At 36.1% G+C, this 21197-nt stretch overlaps 1 protein-coding gene across 1 annotated transcript; it reads left to right on the plus strand.

Moving 5' to 3' along the window:
* Positions 1-1038: 1038 nt before the first annotated feature.
* LOC128244250 (uncharacterized) lies at positions 1039-19213 on the plus strand. The gene is made up of 17 exons (XM_052962270.1): positions 1039-1126; positions 2205-2338; positions 3617-3731; positions 4583-4692; positions 5623-5721; positions 7260-7333; positions 8142-8223; positions 8624-8715; positions 9298-10734; positions 11540-11768; positions 11978-12000; positions 12111-12470; positions 13410-13552; positions 14371-14426; positions 15685-15819; positions 17052-17156; positions 18004-19213. The coding sequence occupies exons 2-17, from the start codon at positions 2220-2222 to the stop codon at positions 18125-18127; spliced, it is 3303 nt and encodes a 1100-aa protein (XP_052818230.1). The 5' UTR covers positions 1039-1126; positions 2205-2219; the 3' UTR covers positions 18128-19213.
* Positions 19214-21197: the final 1984 nt, after the last annotated feature.

Genomic DNA, 21197 nt, shown 5'->3' on the forward strand with positions numbered 1-21197 from the left:
TACTCTGTTTACCAATATAGTTCTTTAAAAAAACACACAACAATTCTAACTCTAGTTGTTTTCCTATAAGCCTTAAGCTTGAAGATAAAACACACTCTAGTCGATATACATGTTTTTTTTAATATTTAGTCTTATTTTAAATACATGTGTATAATAGTATGCATTGTCCACATTGCCCATAGAATAGTTTGTAGATAGATCTTGAATCCTGTATGTGACGATAAATGTTTTTCAAATTTATTAAGTACAAAAGTGTGGTAACTGATAATGATAGTGTTAGGGGAAGGTAATTCATACTAAAAATACTACTTCAGATTGAAACCTTAAAGTATAGTTGTGTGTAACCTTTTTTCTTTTTGGTAGTAAGAAAGCTCCTGTCAACTGAAATTAGGTATTTAAATTACTTTTTTGAAGAAATAGCTTGTGAATTTGCAAAATGGATATGGTTATTGATAAGAATTAAGGTATTTATTGGCAGTCTTAAGCAACAGAATACAAATGAAGAACATTTCATTTCATAGACAGTTTTTACATGTTTACGAATTTTGTTATGAATGACGTTCCAGGCTAACCATCATTAAAAAAAAAAGCCTGGACGGCATTTTAGAATGACTAGGTCCCTGGGGTGCGGGGGCATTTGGTGGGGATTTTACCATCTGTTCGCCCCCGCAGGGCGGGGATTTTAGCCGGGGTTGGCTGGACCGAAAGTCAAAGTCCCCGCTATTCCCCGGACCTGGGGGGGGGGGGGCGTGGTTACAATTGACTGTTGCATTACCACAGACAGTTTAAACATGGAAACTCGGCATTATAATTCTGTGATATCTATCATCCATGTACCGTCTTTGGTTATAAACAAGGTACTCTCAACTATATATTCTAATTCTATTTGGTACCCAGTGCAAACTGAGTTAGTTGAAGTCTGATAAATATTAAACAACCCATAAGCACTGACAGGGGAAGTAACCGCTTCGTATAGTTTTCTGTAATATAATCAAGATTTTTTTTATTTCGTGTTATTTATCGTTGGATTCAAACAAAAAAAACATGGCGGGCAAAACAAATTGTTGAAAAATCAACACAAACATACAGGACCCGTTTCAAAACCAGACAATTAGGCCATCGTATTGTAATATTTTACTTTTGTTTATTATTTGCTTATAGAAGACTGCCTTTTTCTATTTGTTAAGAATACATTTTTATTTGAAATCTTGTTTTGAAGGGAACAGAACAAGAGAACATCTGTCAAAAATACTGATCGTATGTTGGTAATACATTTTATTTGAATATAACTTGAATACACCATTTCACAAGAAAAGTCACAAGTTAATATGAATGTGTGTACGATATGTAGTAATAAGGGACTCTGTATTTTCTGTTTTGCGAATATCATGAAATAAAAAAAATAATTTGAAAGCTGAATTTGATGTGAATCACTGATCATTGATGAGTCTGATGTTAGACGAGTACTGTTGTTGTTTTTTTGAGCGTCCAAGGAAACATTCCGTTACCGCCTCATTATATTTAAGCTTATCTATATAACTTTTATTCCCACAATCACATTATAGTTCTTTAAAGATGATAAATCAAAATGTTCAAAGGTATACCATTTTTAAAAGAAGTTTGGTAGTAGCTTGTACAAAATTGAGAAAGTCGTAGAGCTCTATCAACTTCAACTTTGGGAGAAAAACTTTCAAAATTGATGGCAAGGAACTTCAATCTTCCACTTTCAAATTCATAATTGAAGCCCTGGACATTACTAGTTTGGGTCACCTACACTATTCACTAATTTCTTTTTGTGAAAGTGACTAAAAATATTTCAAATCAAATTTTAAATAGCAATTAAAAATTCCAAGTGAATATGTAGCAGCAGTCAATTGTAACCACGCCCCCCCCCCCCCCCCCCCAAGTCCGGGCGGATAGCCGGGGAAAGGGCCGTATTTTTACTTTCCATGTGGTCCCGCAGGGCCGGGTGACCGCGGTGGTTTTGTCATAGCGCCAAATTTAGCGGAGATTAGGCCTTATATAGAGTCCTGGGGTGCGGGGGCATTTGGCCGGGGATTAACCATCAGTTCGTCCCTGCAGGGCAGGGATTTTACCCCGGGTTGGTTAGACCCAAAGTCAAAGTCCTGGCTATTCTCCAGACCTGGGGGAGCCGTGGTTACAATTGACTGGTGCATAGTTTGAGATAATTTTTTTCAACTCAGTTACCTTAGCTGAAGATGTCAAACAAGAGACAAAGCATCGCTCAAACTCCCAGGACTGCTATAGGGGAATACCTAGATGCCTCAAGGACCCATTCACAGAAAGTCATCAGAAACAGACATGAAGGTCTTATAAGGTATAGAAACATTTTCAAGGTGAAAATATTACTGATCAATCAAAGTAGCTAGGTATTTAAAAATAAGTCAATAATGATAATGAATAACAATCAACAAATTATGCTTGAGATCAATATTTGAGCTCAATTTAATTCTGATTTCTCGGGAAATATTGTCACTTTAGTTTACTGGTGCCACAGAGTAAATTTTTATCAAGGTTATGTGTGAAAAAATGGACAAAAACACACATTTGAAATGTCACTTATAACATCTTAGAACTAATCACTATTCCAGTTATATTGTCCTCAAACTGGTACAACTGATACAACACAACAGGAAAAACTTCTATTTTTTAAGTGTTTGCATTGAATATAAACTTTACGTGTTTATAAGAGTTTTCTCGAATTTTCGGATAATAAATAAAACAAAAACAATATGGCAAAATTTGCAGTTCATGTTCATTTTGAAAACTAAAGTGACACAAATTATTACAAATACATATGAACAGTGGGACAAATGAATGACATTGTTTTTACATTCCGGCAAATATTATTTGATCATATAAATTAGATGTTAATTAGTCGCACTAATTATATTGATTTACTGCATTTAATGTTGTCACTAATACTCTGTATCCAATTTAATTTTATAACTTCAAATTTTTATGTTTCACACTAATTTGTAAACTCAAATGTTATTAAATTATTTCCTCATATATATGTCAATCTAATACCTAATGCAGATATCAAAATAAGAAACTCACATCAAAACCTTACATCATTTTTTACAACATATGAGCCAACGGTTACTATATGACCATTTGATTTCATAACGGTTACGAATTGATTAACACAATGGTTACGAAATGACCAACATTGAGCGGTTACGAAATGGAAAAGTTACGAAATGGCCATAATTCAATTGGTAAGCTTGTTCTTGTTTAATATTTATAAACAATCGCAAAAATGCTTGTTTTATTAAAACTATTGCATAATTTTATTTTGACAATACAATTCGATTTGGTCAATGTGCATATTACTGCACTACCAACGGCAACAAAATGTACATACATGTTACGTATGTATGTATTTTTCCCAAGTCAAGGGAAGCAAATCTTGTATTATAAAAGATGTCCCAAGTTATCTGTACAGAGTGAAATGAGAAAGGGTTATCATTTTACTCGCGCCAGAATGAAATGATCAAGTTATCAATCACTAATATTTTTCACTCTTTCACTGGTATGCATAAAATAAATTGTTCTCAAACTTGTACAACTGATATAGTGGTAATGATTTCAGGACCCCTGAGCCTTTGCCAAGGCCGAGGCATGCTCGAGTGTCTAGCCTGCGTGGTGAAAGACGACGGACGTCCCTGTCTACAAGTGTCAACGTTGAGGACACTCCAAGACATCTGGTCTGTGAAAATATTAATTTTGTTTCAAGCTCGGTGTACTAGTATTCTCTTTCTACATGAAGGTCATTATAACATTCGGCCTTGAGGTACGGCAAAACAATCTGCATTGAAGACCATGTTAATTTTTGTAGGACCAACTAGTAATTTAGTCCTACTTTTGTTGAACATTTTAAATAATCTTAGTAAACAGATACAGTCGACTCGTTTACAAAAATATACAGGTTGGAGGACTAGATTTTATTATTAAAAATTATTGATCAGTTTGTGTTTTAGATATTGTATGTAGCAGTGGTCGAAATTAGCACAAGCCCCCAAGCCCTGCACTGGTAAAATGTCTTCCGGGCTTGCTCAAATTCTGAATTTTATATACATGTAGCAGGGCTTGTTTAAAATTGATGCCAAGCAATAGTATAAGAATTCGGGATTGTTCATCCAAAAGTCAAATTTCGATCACTGTATATAGCTTCACTTGTTTTGTAACATTTGAGATAAATTTACTTCCATTTTTAAGTAAAGGTCTAACAGAAGGTACTGTTTTATAATCTTTTGTTTTGATTAACTCGAAATTTGATTACAAAATTCAAACAAACCTTACATGTTTGGTATTTAAAACCAACAATGTAAATGTAATATAACTCAAATAAGCACATGTTCTAACATTTTCTATGAAATTCAAAACGCTTTAAAGTTTAACTATTCACTGCCCAAAACAATCTGCTCTTTTGTCCCTTTTCTGTATCACCCTGACCTTGTTAAAACCTGGCTAAAACACTATAGCAGAATATTTGTTGTTCCGATTAGTCCTGTTAATTTTCATGTAAAAGCAAAAACTGAAGTTTTCTGTGTTGTAGATCGAGGGTTTTCTACAAGAGGAACACAGTACAGCCCCCCTGGTGCGGGTCCAACGCCGGACATCCCAGACTGGTGTGTCAACCAGTCAGCCTCCTCCTCCTAAGTTAAGGTCATTGGTTTGAAAGGTATAGAGATGTTTAAAGTACTAGTATTAGTAATATTACCATACCTGTATCTTTAGCGTTTTTAAAACATTGCAAAGGTCTTATTATGGGTTTGTCTCAAAATGGGCGAAGTCTGGGAATTTTAGGCGACCACTTCGCTAAAGTCGACCCCTCGCGAGAGCCCTGAATCTGTTAGTTTCTTAGCAATATGCTCATGTTTTCCAAATAACTAATTACTAGTGATGTTCCGATGATTGAATATAATCAAATATTGGTTGGTTGGGCCTGAAATTGGCAACAATCGATTGTATTTGGTCATTATCGATCATTGATTCCACAGGCAAGTTGTTTTTCTTCTTTCTCCCATTATTTGCGTTCGGTTAATTTCCACCAATTTTCTCCTTTAATGTCATTTAAACATGAATGCTGTAGGACAAGCAAGCAAATGACCAAGAAGCACTAGCATGCTTCATGGAATTTGCTCGCGTGCCATACCGCGTTCTTACAGTATAAATGCAGATCAATCCTTAAATAACTGACAATGGTATCTGTGCTAATTGGCATATAGTCTTACTGTAGCAAGTATGATAAAATGCTTGACATACATTACAAATAGCATATGATTGGTGCGTAGGGAATATGCAGACAATTAAGAAACACATTTTTTTTTTATTAAAACAATGAAAATCCACGAGTTTAAGTACAATTTGAATTGTCCTTGTTTGAAGAACCGCAAATTTTCATGACTATGTATATAAATGATTTCACAGTAATTGATATTCAGAAATTATGGATTATATTATTGCAAAAGACGCATGCTTTTTTAAGGTTATTGCTCTTTGATTCTTTTTATACTTGTTTGTTTTTCATAACTGATATGTTTTTGGGGTTTTGACTTTAAAACACATACACAAAATGGAACAAATATTAACTAGTTGGCATACATGTGTGTTCGCAGCGTCACAAGAACGTTCATCCGGCTTGAGCTCTCCCGACATACAGCCCCTCGTCAATGATACATACCACACACCAAGGTTGGCTTAACCTTTGAAAATTATTAGTATTTAGGGTTTTATCTGAAGGGTAATGGAAGAGTGCTGCACCCGATTCTTTTTCAGTTGCATCTTTCTGCCCTCATGGAGACCGGCATAGGTACCCTTCTGCCTTCATAGAATTAAATGCTCAAGACTGTCAAATATTTCTTTTGTATTGTCTAAAACTTATGATAAGATTATAAATACAGACCCACATATCAATATTTGGCAGTTGAAACCTAATATTGATTTAATTAAACACAATTTCTAACAATTTCTGCCAAATTCATTGTGTTCAAGATCTTCATAGCCTGATTCAGTGTAACCTTTTAACCTTAGTACCCTGTCCCTTTTCTGCAGCACCTTGTCCTTTGGAAATCCTTGCTAAAACTCAGGGCCCAATTTCTCGAAATTTCTTAAATCCCTTATAACAGGATTAAAATAAGCTCGTTATTTTTGTTTTTCAATAATTTGGGTTAAATCAACTTCTTTAAGAACTTTTATACTTTATATAAGAATTAAATTTATGATTATCACAATAAACCATTTTCATATCATAAAAGTTCAATTTAAGTATGTATTTTAGCTAATTAAAATAAGCTACTTAAGCCTGTTTAGCTTTAGAAGTTTCGAGAAATCAGGGCCTGGTAATTAATACTTTGTAAGTGTACTTGTCAAGTTGTGCTATTTCATGGGGTTTATTTATAAGGATATCAACTGAAATTTTGAAGTTTAGTGTTAGATAGATGATCTGAAATGGTCCGCATGACACAATTTTTACATGACATTTTTAGTTTTCCCACAATCCAGGGCAAGTCAGAAATATATGTTTTGTTTTCAAGGTAAGGGAATTATTTTAATTGGTCAGAGAAATTTGGGAATTTGGCAAAAGTCATGGAAAAGACGGGGAAATTAAGAATCGAGATCGAGGGCCGTGGAAACAATTGGTAGAATAACAGATAAAAGGAAATAAGCCTGAGACAGTTTCATCCTTTCTGGTTAATCAAAATACATGTACTTTAACAAATCTTTTATTGACACTATTTATTATATTGTTCATCCCAGCCTAAGGTTATTGTCCATCTCCCAATTATGAACCTATTAACATCAATAGTTTGGTCTGGGAAAATCAGGATTTGGTCTGGGAAAATCGGGATTTGGTATGGGAAAAGTCAGGGATTTTATGATTTGTGGGAACCCTGATTTTGGATTTTGTTTCTATGAACAGAACAATGTATTACAAAGGAACATAACCAGAAAAAAACTGGACCTTTTCTAGGTATATGTGTGAAGGTGTCAGTTTGTCTGGCCCCATTTTTCATGCAGAACTCCTAAATTGGACTAGTAGCTTGAAACAAAATAAAATTTTAAATCCTTTAAGATAATATTGTGATGAATTTCTAAAATATTGTTTCAATCATTTCATAGACTCTAGAAAAAAAAAACCTGAACCCAAATGTGCTATGAGATAACTAATTCAACTAATTCAAAAACTATGAACTCCACTGGCATATATTTCATAAGTCATATTATTTCAGCCCATTTCGTGAGAGCTCAGAAGGTTCAATGATAAGCAGGTCGTCTCGGAGAGGAAGGACACCTCACAGGACAGGTAAGTTCTACAAGATCAGCTCTTCAGGATTTTTGTAGAAATAGTTGAGGCAATTTCCTTGCTGGAAACATTTGAGCTTAGCATAAATGTTGACCTGTTTCCACTTCTCTGTCTAGATGATAATAAATTTTAAAACGATTTACTTGAGACTTATTACACATATTCAGCAGGGATGCCAATTCTTTTCATGCTGATTTCTTCTTTTATGTATGGTGTGTGTTGGGGATATTCCTATTTCATACTAATTTCCTCTTGTTTTACAAAATGTGTGTTGGCATCCCTGATATTGCCAATGAAAATATGCTCAGAGTGAATGAGGCTGGGCCAGCTTTGTATGGTACTCTTTTATGGTACCCAATTTATAGGCATTATTGGCATATATCTTGATATGTGAACTCGATCTCTGCTTTTATCTATACATATGCTCTTCGATTTATTGTGTTCTTTTACTAGGGCATGCATTTTTTTAAGGCACATTCAGTCCGGCTGTAATAGTATTGAAGATATTTCTGTTGGCAATTGTTAAAAATGAATGTTGGTATCTGCTTGTTTTACTCCCTTAATGGTTTACAAGAGGAAGGAAAGCTAGCTTGGTGTTTAGTTCTATGATCTTAATACATTTACTTCGATCTCAATCTATAATGTTTTTTTGCGATCTGTCTAAAACATTTGATGGAGGCATGATGTATAACTGGCAGCTTCCTTTACCAGCTTTTGCATTTATGCTTTCTGGTCAGATCCTCTGATCTGGATTGCATAAAGATGAAGGATACTCAAATTCACAAAGTCTCGTTTTCTGATGTTGCAGGAAAATTCAACATCACCGCCCAAGAGCAGAATTCTTCCCTGGTGATTCCAGCCACCAACCCTAACGACTACACCGTACCGAGGTGAGATACTTTGAAAACTAAGGCAGAGTATTTCAGCAACTTATCGGCTCAGCCATTTTTAAAAGCTAAAATAGTTTGATATCAACCAAGTTTAATTCAGACTTGCAGGGTTCTCAATAAGTTTCGGTTAAACCGTCTCAAATAGTATAATATCGGACCAACTTCTACATATCCTACTTTAAATTCATTTAGTTTTCCAAATTTGAACTGGCCGAATTGTCATTTGAACCGTCCATTTTGGCAGGCAGCCAGTTCTTATGGAGAACACTGGACTTGACATAAAAGCAAATCAAGAATTAAGGCAATACTCTTTTCTTGACTATCCATACATTATGGTATTTATAAGGTATGTCACCAAAATTGTTATACAGCTGAGTAACCCTGTGGTATATTGTTGCAGTCCGTTCCGGTCAACCTCAGATTCAGAAGATGAGGAGGTGATAGCAGACTCTCAGGCCGTACACAGTCAGACAGCCAGCAGTAGGAGAAGAGGTAAATAAGGGGTTGTTTTTTTATATTTTGATTTGAAGGGGTCATTTTCTGGCTTAGGAAATGAAGAAACGATACCAGACTCCCAGGCCATATACAATCAGACAGCCCAGAGTAAAAGATATGTAAATTGGGGGTGGGGGTGCTCTTTGGTTTTAATTTGAGACTGTCTATGGGGTCATTGTCTGGCTAGGGAGATCAAGAAGTAATAGCAGACTCCCTAACTGTTCACAATCAGACAGCCAGCAGTAGGAGGAGTGGTAAATAAGGGGGTGGGGGTGGGGGTGCTCTTTGGTTATAAGCAGTCATTGTATGGTTTGAGAAATGAAGAAGTGATACAACACTTTCAGGCCCAACACTTCCAGGCCCATACACAATCAGACAGCCCAGAGTAAAATAAATGGAAATAGGTAAATAGGTGGTGGGGCTGCTCTTTGGTTTAGGGTCAATATAAAAAATGTGCTAACACATCTTTGCATCCTAATGATGAATGGCATTTCTTCAGATATACTTACAGAGTAGATGCTAGTACTTGAGAAATATTTTAACTAGGATGCATGTATACATGTATCACTATGGTTTAAGGCAGCTTCAACTTGACGGTACCAGAGAGCATGCTTGAACATCTGAGGTTACAGAGGTCACAGCAGGCTGACGGCCAGTCGAGGGGCAATAGGAGTGACCACCATTCAGGAATCTCCTTGGCTGACCAGCACATTGACCAGCTTGATCAGTATGATGGTCATCAGGGAGGGGAGGAAGAATTTGACCGCAGCAGGCAAGAGATGTTTGAAGAAGGGAATCAGTATGATGATAGAATGGCGTATAGAAACGATAATGATGATGTAGATGATGATGATGATGAAAGGACTGAGTATACAAGCAGACTGGAGAATAGGGAAAGGGATCATTATGTTCATCAAGAAATGTATGACAGAGATGATGGTCTGGAACAGTACCAAGATGAGGAGATGGATGATGATCAGAGTGAACCTTCAGGCCAATACAGGGAGAAATCAGGCCATGATGAATCAGAAAGCCTCAGAGAACATGGAGGTGATGGCTTAAAGATTTTACCGGAAGGAGGAATGTACATGCTGCCAATGAAAGTTAGTGAGAGCAGCATTGAGGAGGATTATCGAAACATGAGCCATGTTTCAGCTAGTAGTCGCAGTGACATGTCTAACATTGGAATGGCTGAAGTTGAAAATGGGACTTACGTTGGAAGAGATGAGAGTGCAAGCAGATCCCGTAGGTCGCTGTCAAATATGGAAATGGCTGATGCGGAAAGTGGGATGTATGTGGACAGAGATGATGGAGGGAACAGATCCCGTAGGTCGCTGTCAAATATGGAAATGACTGATGCGGAAAGTAGGATGTACGTGGGCAGAGATGAGATTGCAAGCAGATCCCATAGATCGGTGTCAAATATGGAAATGACTGATGCGGAAACTGGGATGTATTTGAATAAAGATGAGAGTACGAGCAGATCCTATAGGTCATTGTCAAGGTCGAGAGATGATCTTGCTGCCAGTAGGTCGGATATTAGTAGGAGAAGGCAGAGTTCATTCTCAGCAGTGAGTCCTGAGGTTGATACTATGACCAGGCACCTGAGTACAAGCGTGGACCTGGAAAGGTCCATGAGGGCTCGAGACCAAGAGAGAATGGGAAGATACAGTGAGGGCCACAAAAGTAGGTTTGGTTCTCCAAGCAGGAGTGAAAAAGACCTGCGATTAAGTGATGGTCACTTGCATGGGAAAGGATCCCCATTTGATATGCAGAGGTTGAACTCCAGTTATGAACATCAAAACCGAGAGAATCAGTCAAGATCAGCTTCCAGAAGTGTAGGAAATCGTTCATCAAGGGACCTGAATATAAGTTCAAGGTCAAGGCACAGCAGTGGTGAAAGTTTCTCTTCTTCTAGAAATCCTCATACATCATCCAGGTCATTTGATGGGGATCCACAGACTTCTAGGCGGGACAGGTTTCATGCTGAAAATATGGGCCATGCTACTCTCACAGGTAAATATTGGACCAGTTGTTCAGACCTTTGTCAAAGTTAACAATGTTGTTAACATCACCATTGTTAACTTTAAAATCTTAACTGCACTAGAAATTCATAGATACTCATGTGATCTGTAGTATTTCTTACAAGATTTGAGACAACTGTTTCAGATGTACTTGTTTCATGCAATTATATGAGCACAACTTGAATGTTTATATAATTATGTAAAAGGGGAATATTTTCAAATACTCTTTTAAACCATTTATTTGAATGCTTGTATCACTCAAAAACAATAAACTACTTTTTTTCAAAAAGAACTTCATTTGCAGTGGTTTAAATTAAGCCTGCAAAATGTCTTCCGGGCTTGCTTAAATTTTGTATTTTATATAACTGCGCTTGTTGAACATAGTTGATTCAAAGCACTAATGTAAGAAATCGGGCTCGCGCATTCAAAAGTCTTATTTTGGAGGACTTCTGAATATTTATTGAGAATTTTTATTCAAAATTTAGGGTAAAAACTTTTTGAAATTAGGAACAAAGCCTTTAAAGAAATGGCTGGAAAAAACTCTGATGTAGGAATAGGAAACTATTTTGTACTTGTAACCTACATATAATTGAGTTAATTTTTTGCAGTGTTTAATTGGTAATAGTAAACCAATTATGACTGTGCTTATAAATTAAGTTCATCACAGGATTTTTTGGGCACATGTTTAAGCAGCACTATAGTTTAATGATATTTTTTCCAAATAAAATGACAAATTTCGGGAAAAATGTGACCATGTGACCAAAGTGTATAAATATTTCTAAACCTCTCATTCTCAGATGATATGTACCAGTCACCACGGAGCTTGTTATCTGGTCGTCGGAGCCCCAGTATTGCCTCCACCCCTCGGGTTCAAGAGGACTGGGAGTCCGGCAGCGAGCGGGGGGATGGGAACAGCCCCCTGAAGGCGGTCACACCCTCCCCCGTTGTCTCCCCTCGAGGGGCCAGCCCTGCAAGCTCCTCCCACAGGTCACAGGGGTCAGCCAGAATGTCAAGAGTGTCTGATGGGTATGTATAATTTGATGGTTAAGCACTGACAAAAATCTATCATTTACAACTGAAGTCGCTGATAATGAATTAAAGCATAATCCCTAGATTATCGGTTTCCATGTGGTTGTACCATCTAAAACTTTAAATGTAATAAGATTTACTTCCTGGTCTTTCATTCTGGATAAATTTTACTTACAACCTGAAGCTTATCATATCATAAATTTAAGCAGCAATAAGACAGTATTCTCATGTTTATGCATTCTTAAGAACTACAGTATTACATGCATAATTATAAAAAATCATTATGTAAATGCATTTTTAATTCTTGTAATGACAGGTCAAGGTCAGGGTAAGTCTCAGGTGGTTCAATGATGTCCTCAAGGTCACAACAGCCACAGCAGTCACCTAGGACTCGAAGCCAGGGAGGAAGAACCCCACTAAGGTCATTGACCTTGCCGCAGTCAGAATCCCGGACAAGATCAGGGACTTTACAAAGTCAAAGGTCAACTCCAGTACTTCTAAGGTCATCGCCAAGGCTTCAAGGGTCACCAAGTGCTTCTCTGAGGTCAACATCAAGGTCGATGCAAAGATCATCTCCACGGACACCAGGGTCAAACAAAGGCACACCGAAATCAGAGAAATCTGTCATAGGTAGCAGCACTAGACATATGGGGCTGTCTCAGGCTTCTCCTGTTATAGCAGGGAAAAGACATGGCTCAGGTATGATTTAATGAATTGAGAAAATGTCTGTGTGTAAAAGAACAAAAAATATAGTACATGTATGTATTGCTTGGTGGTGTTGGCAATGATGGGACTTTTTTGAACAAATTTGAGCTGCATCCATAAAACACAACTTACATACTATATATAACTATAACAATACTTTAAAGATATTAGCATGAAACTTTGTACATATATTATTGTGATACGGTCAAAGTCTTTAAGGTTCTAATATGTTCGTAAAGGCTACACCATTTGGCCTTTTGGTTGAAGGTAAATAAAGGTGGACATAGTTATATTGTAATGATCAATTATAATTGAATATTGATTGATTTAGTAAATTTTAACCATTTTAAGCGATTACTGAAAGTATATCCTTAAGAGCAGTTGTTGAACTATTTTGGTCACAACCACATACATCCGATATTTCTGAGAGGCTTCCCTAGGGGTTTTTGGTCTGTATTTCAGGGGATTTTGATATAATACCAGGGGATTTTTATGCAGCAAAATTTAGCGCAATATCTTCATTTATGATATAAGAATAAATACAGAAACACACTGTAGTTACAACTTACAACAATTTTAAGGGATAGTCATCATGGTCCTTCATGGAACTTCACACTCATAATATTATGGATGCTTTTCCACCGTCAACCTTGAGCTAGTTTAAAAAAAAAATCCAGGGGATATGGATCCCCCAACGGGCGACCCAGGGGATGGGTTAGAATTCTGGGGGATTTCCTCCCCCCTCCCCCCCAATGAAAGGAAACAGTATAATAGGCATAAGAGAGATATTACGTAAGTCAGAACATGCAAATAAGAAATATATGGTAATAAAATAATGATGCAAATATGCAGATTGTTGATTAATCAGTTTCAATAGTTGTTATGATGAACACTACAGTTATGAGAATTGTATGTACATGTTTGGCTTTACAGCTGAGGTGGACGCTCTTCCCCATCAGACAATGCTGTTTTCCCCCCCAATAGCCTCTACCCAGAACATCGGGGCTCTCTCCCGCCGCCTCTCCCCCCAGCCATCAACATCTAGACAAAGTAAAATCACCGACTTTGTACAGCAGGTGAGCAATCTTGTTTGATTTAGAAGACAATCTCTCAAACTACTAGCCCCCGGTACTCAATTAGTAAGTGCTGTTTTGGTGATAAAATTAAACCTTCAAGTTTGTTCATTTTTAGCTTATCTGAGCACGTACTGCTCAGGGTGAGCTGTTCCCATCTGTCATCTGTCCGTCAACAATTACTTCAAAGGACATCTCCTCTTGAACCTCAAGGTCAATTTAGATGAAACTTCACAGAATGTTCATTTGATGGTGCCTTTTCAAAATTCAAAATTGTTCAAAGAAATGGAATTACATGCAGAACTCTGGTTGCCATGGCAACCATAAGGAAAAAACTTCTTTACAAAAATGAGGCCTACAGCTTAGATATTTGGTGTGTTACATTGTCTAGTGGTCATCTACCAAGGTTGTTCAAATTATGTCCCTGGGGTCAAAACTAACCACATCCCTGAGTCAAAAGTTTCTAACATACTCATTTTGGGAAATCTTTTTGTTTAAAACAACTAGGGCCAGACCCTTGACATATTGAATTTTTCATCATACAGTGGTCTTCCACCAAGTTCGTTAAAATTATGCTCCTGGGGACAAAACTGGCTAGGCCCTGCAGTTCACAACCATAACCATAAACAGAATAATAGCATGTGTAGTTAAAAACAAATATCCAACCTTTTGGCCTTATTTTTCAGCAGGTTATACAGGAAGCAGAGGTATTTTTTGCCTATGTTCATTTTTAGAATATAATGTTTATTTTTAGATCATAATTAAGTGTTAAATTCATGTTTTTTTGCTTGCCTTTGAAAAGTAACCCTTCCTATTTACAGACAGAAGGCGAAAATACAAACATAACCTCCACTGCAGCAGAAATAACAGTAAAAAGGCTAGTACAACCTTTGATTTCAATATGTCCAGCTCCAATATCATACATGTATCTTATAGTTCTTGAAAGCCTAGTATGCGTAAAACAGTCAGCACCAATTGGCATTTTTTTATTTCATTATCCTATGTTGTTTATGCTCTTCAATATAAATTGTATTGACGTCATATTTGATGTTATATAATTGATCTTACTCATTCATATCAAGTGTCCTCATTGTAGGTCCCTATAAATTAATTTTTATTGCTAGACTTTCATTCCTGCTCTTTTTTTCTCCAACCCTTTAATTTTATTCACTCAAATAAAAATGTTGATTAAAATGTGTTAATTCATACATACGCTATACAGTGTTTAACATTCACATGTAAAAAAGGAGAAATGTTACTGTCGTGTTCATGGTTTGTCTAGAAACACATGCATATGGTCCCTTATGCAAAATGAGAAAGAGCATGAACACATTAAACAGTGAAATATAATAATAAAATCCCCCCCCCCCAACCCCCGGCCCTAATGAATAAAAAAAATGGATGAAAATGGCCTTATTTTAAGAACTGAAATTTAATACACTCCCATGATTCTTTAAGAAATGCTTCATGTCGTTACTATAGTTACACTCTTCCACACAATGTTTTAAGTATCATATTTTTAATTGAGTTTTGCTAAAGAGTTTTGGTAGGCTGCTGCACTGTGCCCTTTCTGGTAACTCCCTCTTGCCCTCATTGAGACCAGCATGTTCACCCTTCTGCAATCATAGAATTCAATAATGAAGACTGTCAAATATTTCTGTCATTTTGATCACATCTTTGGCAGTTGTCACCAAATATTACTTCACTTTTACACCATCCCTCTCTTTTCTTATTTACAAATATTAAATGTCCCAATTCTTTACAGCCTGTGTCAATGCGCTCTGTTTCTACCTTACCAGCCTGTCTTTTTTAAAACCTGGCTAAAACCCTATCAATTAACTTAAACTGCTTGTGTACGCATGGGAGTATTGCCTTAAATATTTTAGATAAGCTCTATACTTAAAACATCATAATACAACTCACCCAAGTAAGGCACTTTCAAAATGGACTGTCCCCCGTTAGAAGTTATGAAAAAATAGGAAAATATTTTGGAACTAATCTCTATAGATTCTTTTATTCTGCCACTGTGGGTGAGTTGTATGTTTTAAATGGAAGATGTCAATACTTTTCTGATTCTCCGGTTTCCATAATGGATTCATCAACTCATCAATCTAACCACTGTAAATATCTTGTAGCCCAAAGAAGAAGGTTGTGCGAAAACCTCGTCAGAAGTCTCGCTACCTGATACCAACTTCAACAGTGAAGAAACATTTCAACCATTTTGCCGGCATGCGTGTGGCCAAGGACGCTATTGAGGAGGTCATGAAAGTGTATGTGATAGTTAATATCAATTCTTTAGAGCTTAATTGTAACAGTTATCAAAATTTGAATTTGGATGAAAAAGTCCGAATATTTATACTTTTGCTTGGCATCAAATTTTTAAACAAGCCCTGCTATATAAAATTCAGAATTTTAGCAAGCCTGGAAGACAGTGCTGGGCTTTTGGGCTTGTGATATTTTTTACAACTGTAATGAGAGCTATACGGGAATTATGAATCAATCTTAAGTGATCTATTTCTTGGATAAGCACGAGTATGGATCTTTTCTGAAAGTCCTTGAGAAAATCCCTCCTTAGGCTCAAACCCTCATCTTTTTGAGTAAGATGATATTTAAGCCACTTAACTACTCTAACCTCAACCACACAAGGAAAGTGTTGTTTTCAAAACAGATAGAGACACTTTGCGAGGATTCCTGTCTGTCTGAAGTTTCACTTTAAAATTGCTTTGCTTTTTGCGTCTCCTCTTGAGCATGATTACTTTGTCTATCTGTGCTTCATCAGTGTCTCCTTCAACAATAACTTTTGAATGATGTGTTTTTGTCTTCAAACTTCATATTCACATATTAAGTTACACCTAGTAGATGACCCCTATTGATTTTGGAGTCAATAAGTAATGTCAACCCTAACTAGAAAAAATAAAACACAGTCACTTTTGTTTCAGGCCAGTTACTTATGAAGGATTAAGTGTAGTCTTTCAAAATGTGTATGCCTTTTGGTTGTGATCAGATGACCCCTTTTGCATATTGGTCATATTATTATATGACCTCTATTGATTTTGAGGTCAATAGGTAAAGGTCATAGTGAGGTCAAGGTATTGGTGAGCTTGACTAGAAAAATATGAGCACTCTCGACAAGCAGTATAGAACTTATAAACAATACAATTATAAGGCTATATTGAGGTCAAGGTCACTTACAAAAATTGTGAGTGGTCTCATCAGGCATCTCATCTGATTCACTAAATTCTAGTTTAGAACTAATAAACATTACCATTATAAAAGACTTTGGACTGTTTGACATTGTGAAAAAAGTTGGAAATGAGGTCAACAACATCAACCGGTTTTAAAACAATTGTAATATTCTTTTTCAAAAGACATAAGCAATGATGAAGCTACTATCTTATTAGTGATAGTTAAGCTACTTAATATCGTCCTTAAGATACAATTCATCTCAAAAGCATATATACATGTGTATTTGTTATTGCATTGCTTGTGTTTCATTGTCAAGGTATGAGACATACTGGGATAACTTGTGTGTGGACTTGGAGGCATACGCCAGACATGCTGGCAGGAAACGCATACAGATGGCCGACTTTGAACTGCTCTTCAAGAGGTACATATGTTAATTTCATGCTGTCATAGACACTTTAATACTACTTACGGTCTAGATAATTGTTATGAATTTAATTTTTAATAATAAAGCATACATGTACATGAAAATTTTTTTTTTTTAGTTAGCTTAGTGACATTCTTATTCAAAATCAGTAAAACAAACATGAATTTTGAGTGATAAACCTTTTAATAGTTTATACTTACTAAATAATGCATGTATGGGAAATGTTAATAACTGTACTGATAACCCGATTGTAACCGTGTATTACATAGCTGAACTCGAAAAAATATTAAATCATTGGTGAGTGCTAAAAGGTTTACTGTGATATACTATTGTCTCCAAAGGTAGAAATACTGACTTTTCTGCACCTTTCTTTCATATTAAACTTGGTATCCTTCATAAAAACCATTGTTTTCGACATTTATTCATCCTTTTTTAGGTATATTGAAACATTTGTAATTATTATGGTAAATCTTGTTAAGGAGTTAGAGTGCATCCTTAAGGTGCATGCATTTATATCGATTGGTGCTTATTGCAGTGTTTCACCAGCATAAATTAAGGTTGATTGCATAATTCAGTGATGAATAATATGTAACTTCAAACAGGTGTGTATTTTTTATGCAAATTGAACATCTTCTTAAAAGCAGTCTGATGACCATCAAATCATGTCTGAAATGTTTGAATTCACTTCTACAAATATTAATTAACCTTTGGGTGGGGGGTAGGGGGGTGGGGGTTATCGATTGAGGTTTCAAACTAGGAGCCATTTTTATGCAGGTATTGTAAAACATACTGCATCTTTACTCATTATTCCAATGATATTTACACATGTAATATTAAATTTCAGGCAAGACTATGTAACAGAGAAGACCAGTCTTAACTCCTTGATTCATCGCTACCTTCCCTGGGAAGAAGCTGATAAACTAATACCAGTCATTGGTGCAGACAACAAGATATACCCAAAACTGTAGACTGCTACCACCAACATTGTGGTTCAATGTTAGTGATTTAATACCAGTCATTGGATTGAACAACAAAATATACACTGAAATAAACACAGCTATTTCCTTGTGGTTTATAATTGATGATTTAAGTCCAGGCATTGGGGCAGAGAACATAATATATATTAAAATTGGTGATTTTAGAGCCGTCATTGAGGCAGACAACAAGATATACATGTTCTACCAATAATATCAACACCGTGATCGCAGCAGACAACAAAATATACCTAAACTGTTGACCGCTGTCATAAAGTGTTCAAAACAGTCAACCATGTGATGTTTGTGGATATATATATATATATTTGTATATCGTAAAAGAAAAAGTTTTCTGTTTTCTTTTTAATAATAAAAGTGTCATGGAATCAGTGTAATTATGTAGCTTGACCATTATGGTAATGTAACCATTCATTTTCATTTATTGAAAAAGAATTTCAAGTCTGGATCAACAGTCATGTTACAAAATGTACATACAAGGCAAGGATATGATCATCAAGGATATCATTTGGTATTCAAATGTGTAGATGCATGTAGATATTGTTTTGAGATAATGTCTGTAAAGAAATATTTCCGCTGTACAACCATTTGTTGTTCATAAAATAATTTGATGACAATGACTATATATAGTTTATATGTTGTTGTTTTTTCCAGGAAAAGTCAAGGTATTGTCAATTCAAATGAAACTTGGTACACGTGTTGCTAGATACGCATATGTAAATCAAAGCCCGTAACTCTGATCATAAGTATTATCAAGTTATGCCCATTTGTTACTAAAATACATACAAATTCTTTAACCTTGGCAATAAGAATCATTTATGTAAGTCATATAATGATTAAAATATTATACTAGTATTTTTATGTTCCTTGTGTTTTACATCAATAATTAATGTTGTTATATCAATATTAAATCATAGCATTAACTCTGGTTAAAGACCTAAGGCAGGGCTCTGTTAGCGGCGTAGATGCACTATGTTTCATTTAAAATGGTGAAGAAATAGAAAAGTTACCTTTGTTTAAATTCTTCATTTGAAGCAAAATATTGCTTTCCAACACAGCATTTGTGACGCAATTTATCACCTGGTATATACACACTGTATACCATATGTAAAGAAAATGACCAAACAAGGTCTTAGTAGAGCATGGGGCCTTGTGGGCCTCTTGTTATAATATATTTGGATTTGTTACACTAGTTATTAACTACAGTACAGCAAATTCTTTCATTTAAGCACCATTGAGTTCCAATCCTTATTAATATAAGGCCTAAAAAAAATTATGTCCATTTCGGGGAACTCGACCCTACCTATAACAATGCGCCGACCCTAACTATTTTTTTCCGTTTCTGAGCAAAAAATATATTCGTTAGCGAATAGAGTTACGAAGGGCGGATAAATGCAGATTTTAATCAGAATTATTGTTAATATGATAGAACAAAGTCAGGCAATGACAGTAATGTAGGAAAGACTGCCATGTGCAAGAAAACACTCTGAACTTAGGAAAGATTTTGAAAAAAACCAATAAAAAAAAATCCCTACCTACCCTACCTAGAAATTTTGGGACAGTTACCTTAAAAAACATTTTTTTTTTGGCCTAATCAATATTAAATCAAGATATCCTCTTATAATTTCCTGGAGCAGACATGAAGAATACAGCTTCCTGACCTTTGACACAAAATTACGGCCTTGACCTTGGAGGGTCATGGTTGGAACATGCTATCAGCTTGTCGGCTTGACATGATTAATAATAGAACTGGATTACTCCATTGCTTTTTTAGCAAGCGCTATAAGGTTCAAACAATAAGAAATTCAATCAAACTTATGAGGCAAAGCTTACTTTAAAATAAGTTGGCGTACATGATTAAAATAATGCATTCATATGGCCATATACTTGAATCTTTTACAGAAAAGTTAGTACAGGAAGCGTCTGATAGGATCCTGGATTTTTGTACATTCTGTTTCGAAATCTGTTGAGTAAAAGCAGACTCCAAACTGTGTTCCTGCTGTTTGGGTATGTGACTTAGAAAAATGCTGAACCTAACTGGCCTATTGAACCATTAAATTTGAATCAATTGATACGGTTCGGTTGATACTGCACTTCTGTCTGCACATGCAGCATTGAAAATACTTTCTAGTATTTGAGTATTGCTTCAAGAAGCGAATCCAGGGATGATGATATTTAGGATTATTGTGAAATCAGGAATGAGAGCTTTCCCTTTCAGTCTTATAGATGTGTTTGTTTAGATTGTTCTCCGATTGATATAAATTGCATTAAAACAAGAGATGTTTGTCAAACATTATGCCCCCCCTGAGCGCCATGTTGTCAGGATTATATGGACAATTGAATGAAATATGCATGGACCGAAATGACAGCTGATTTGTCGCTAACATTGTATGCCGTTGAGGCAGTTTTAAGATTATGACCATTCAAAGTTTGAGGATAGAGTGTGTTATGACCATGACCTTTGACTTTATGACCTCAAAATCCACAGTAGTCATCAGCTGGTCACCAAAAATCTAAATGTTAAGTTTCAGGGCCATGGGTGCAGGCATTGACAAGTTATCACACAGACAAGCATTTTTCGTTCAAGGTCACTGTAACCTTGACCTTTGATCCAATGACCCCTTAAATTATAAGGGGTCATCTACAGGTCAGACACAACTCCAAGTAAAGTTTGAGGGCCATGGGTGCAGGCATTGTCCAATTATCGCATTCAAGGTCACTGTGAACCTGACCTTTGACCCAATGACTCCTAAAATCAATAAGGGTCATCTCCTGGTCAGGCCCAACTTACATGTCAAGTTTGATAATCATAGATTCAGGCATTGTTGAGATATCACTGGGAAAAGATTTGTTAACTTTTTTGCGTTAAAGGTTACTGTGACCTTGACCTTGGCCTGATGACCCCCAAAGTCAAGAGGAGTCATCTACTGGTCAGGCCCAACCTTCATGTCAAGTTTGATGACCATAGGTCCAGGAATTGTCGAGTTTGCTTTCAAGGTCACTGTGACCTTGACCTCTGACCCCTTAAATCAATAGGGGTCATCTA

Source organism: Mya arenaria, chromosome 8 (genome assembly GCF_026914265.1).
Source record: "Mya arenaria isolate MELC-2E11 chromosome 8, ASM2691426v1".
NCBI classification, from domain to species: domain Eukaryota; kingdom Metazoa; phylum Mollusca; class Bivalvia; order Myida; family Myidae; genus Mya; species Mya arenaria.

Bases quoted from the DNA above. Each gene is read 5' to 3' on its own strand.
- LOC128244250 (XM_052962270.1), top strand. From the start codon at position 2,220: ATGTCAAACAAGAGACAAAGCATCGCTCAAACTCCCAGGACTGCTATA. The intron at 5,722-7,259 runs GTTGGCTTAACC...ATATTATTTCAG, and splicing joins GATACATACCACACACCAAG to CCCATTTCGTGAGAGCTCAG. The intron at 14,427-15,684 runs GCTAGTACAACC...AATATCTTGTAG, and splicing joins GCAGAAATAACAGTAAAAAG to CCCAAAGAAGAAGGTTGTGC.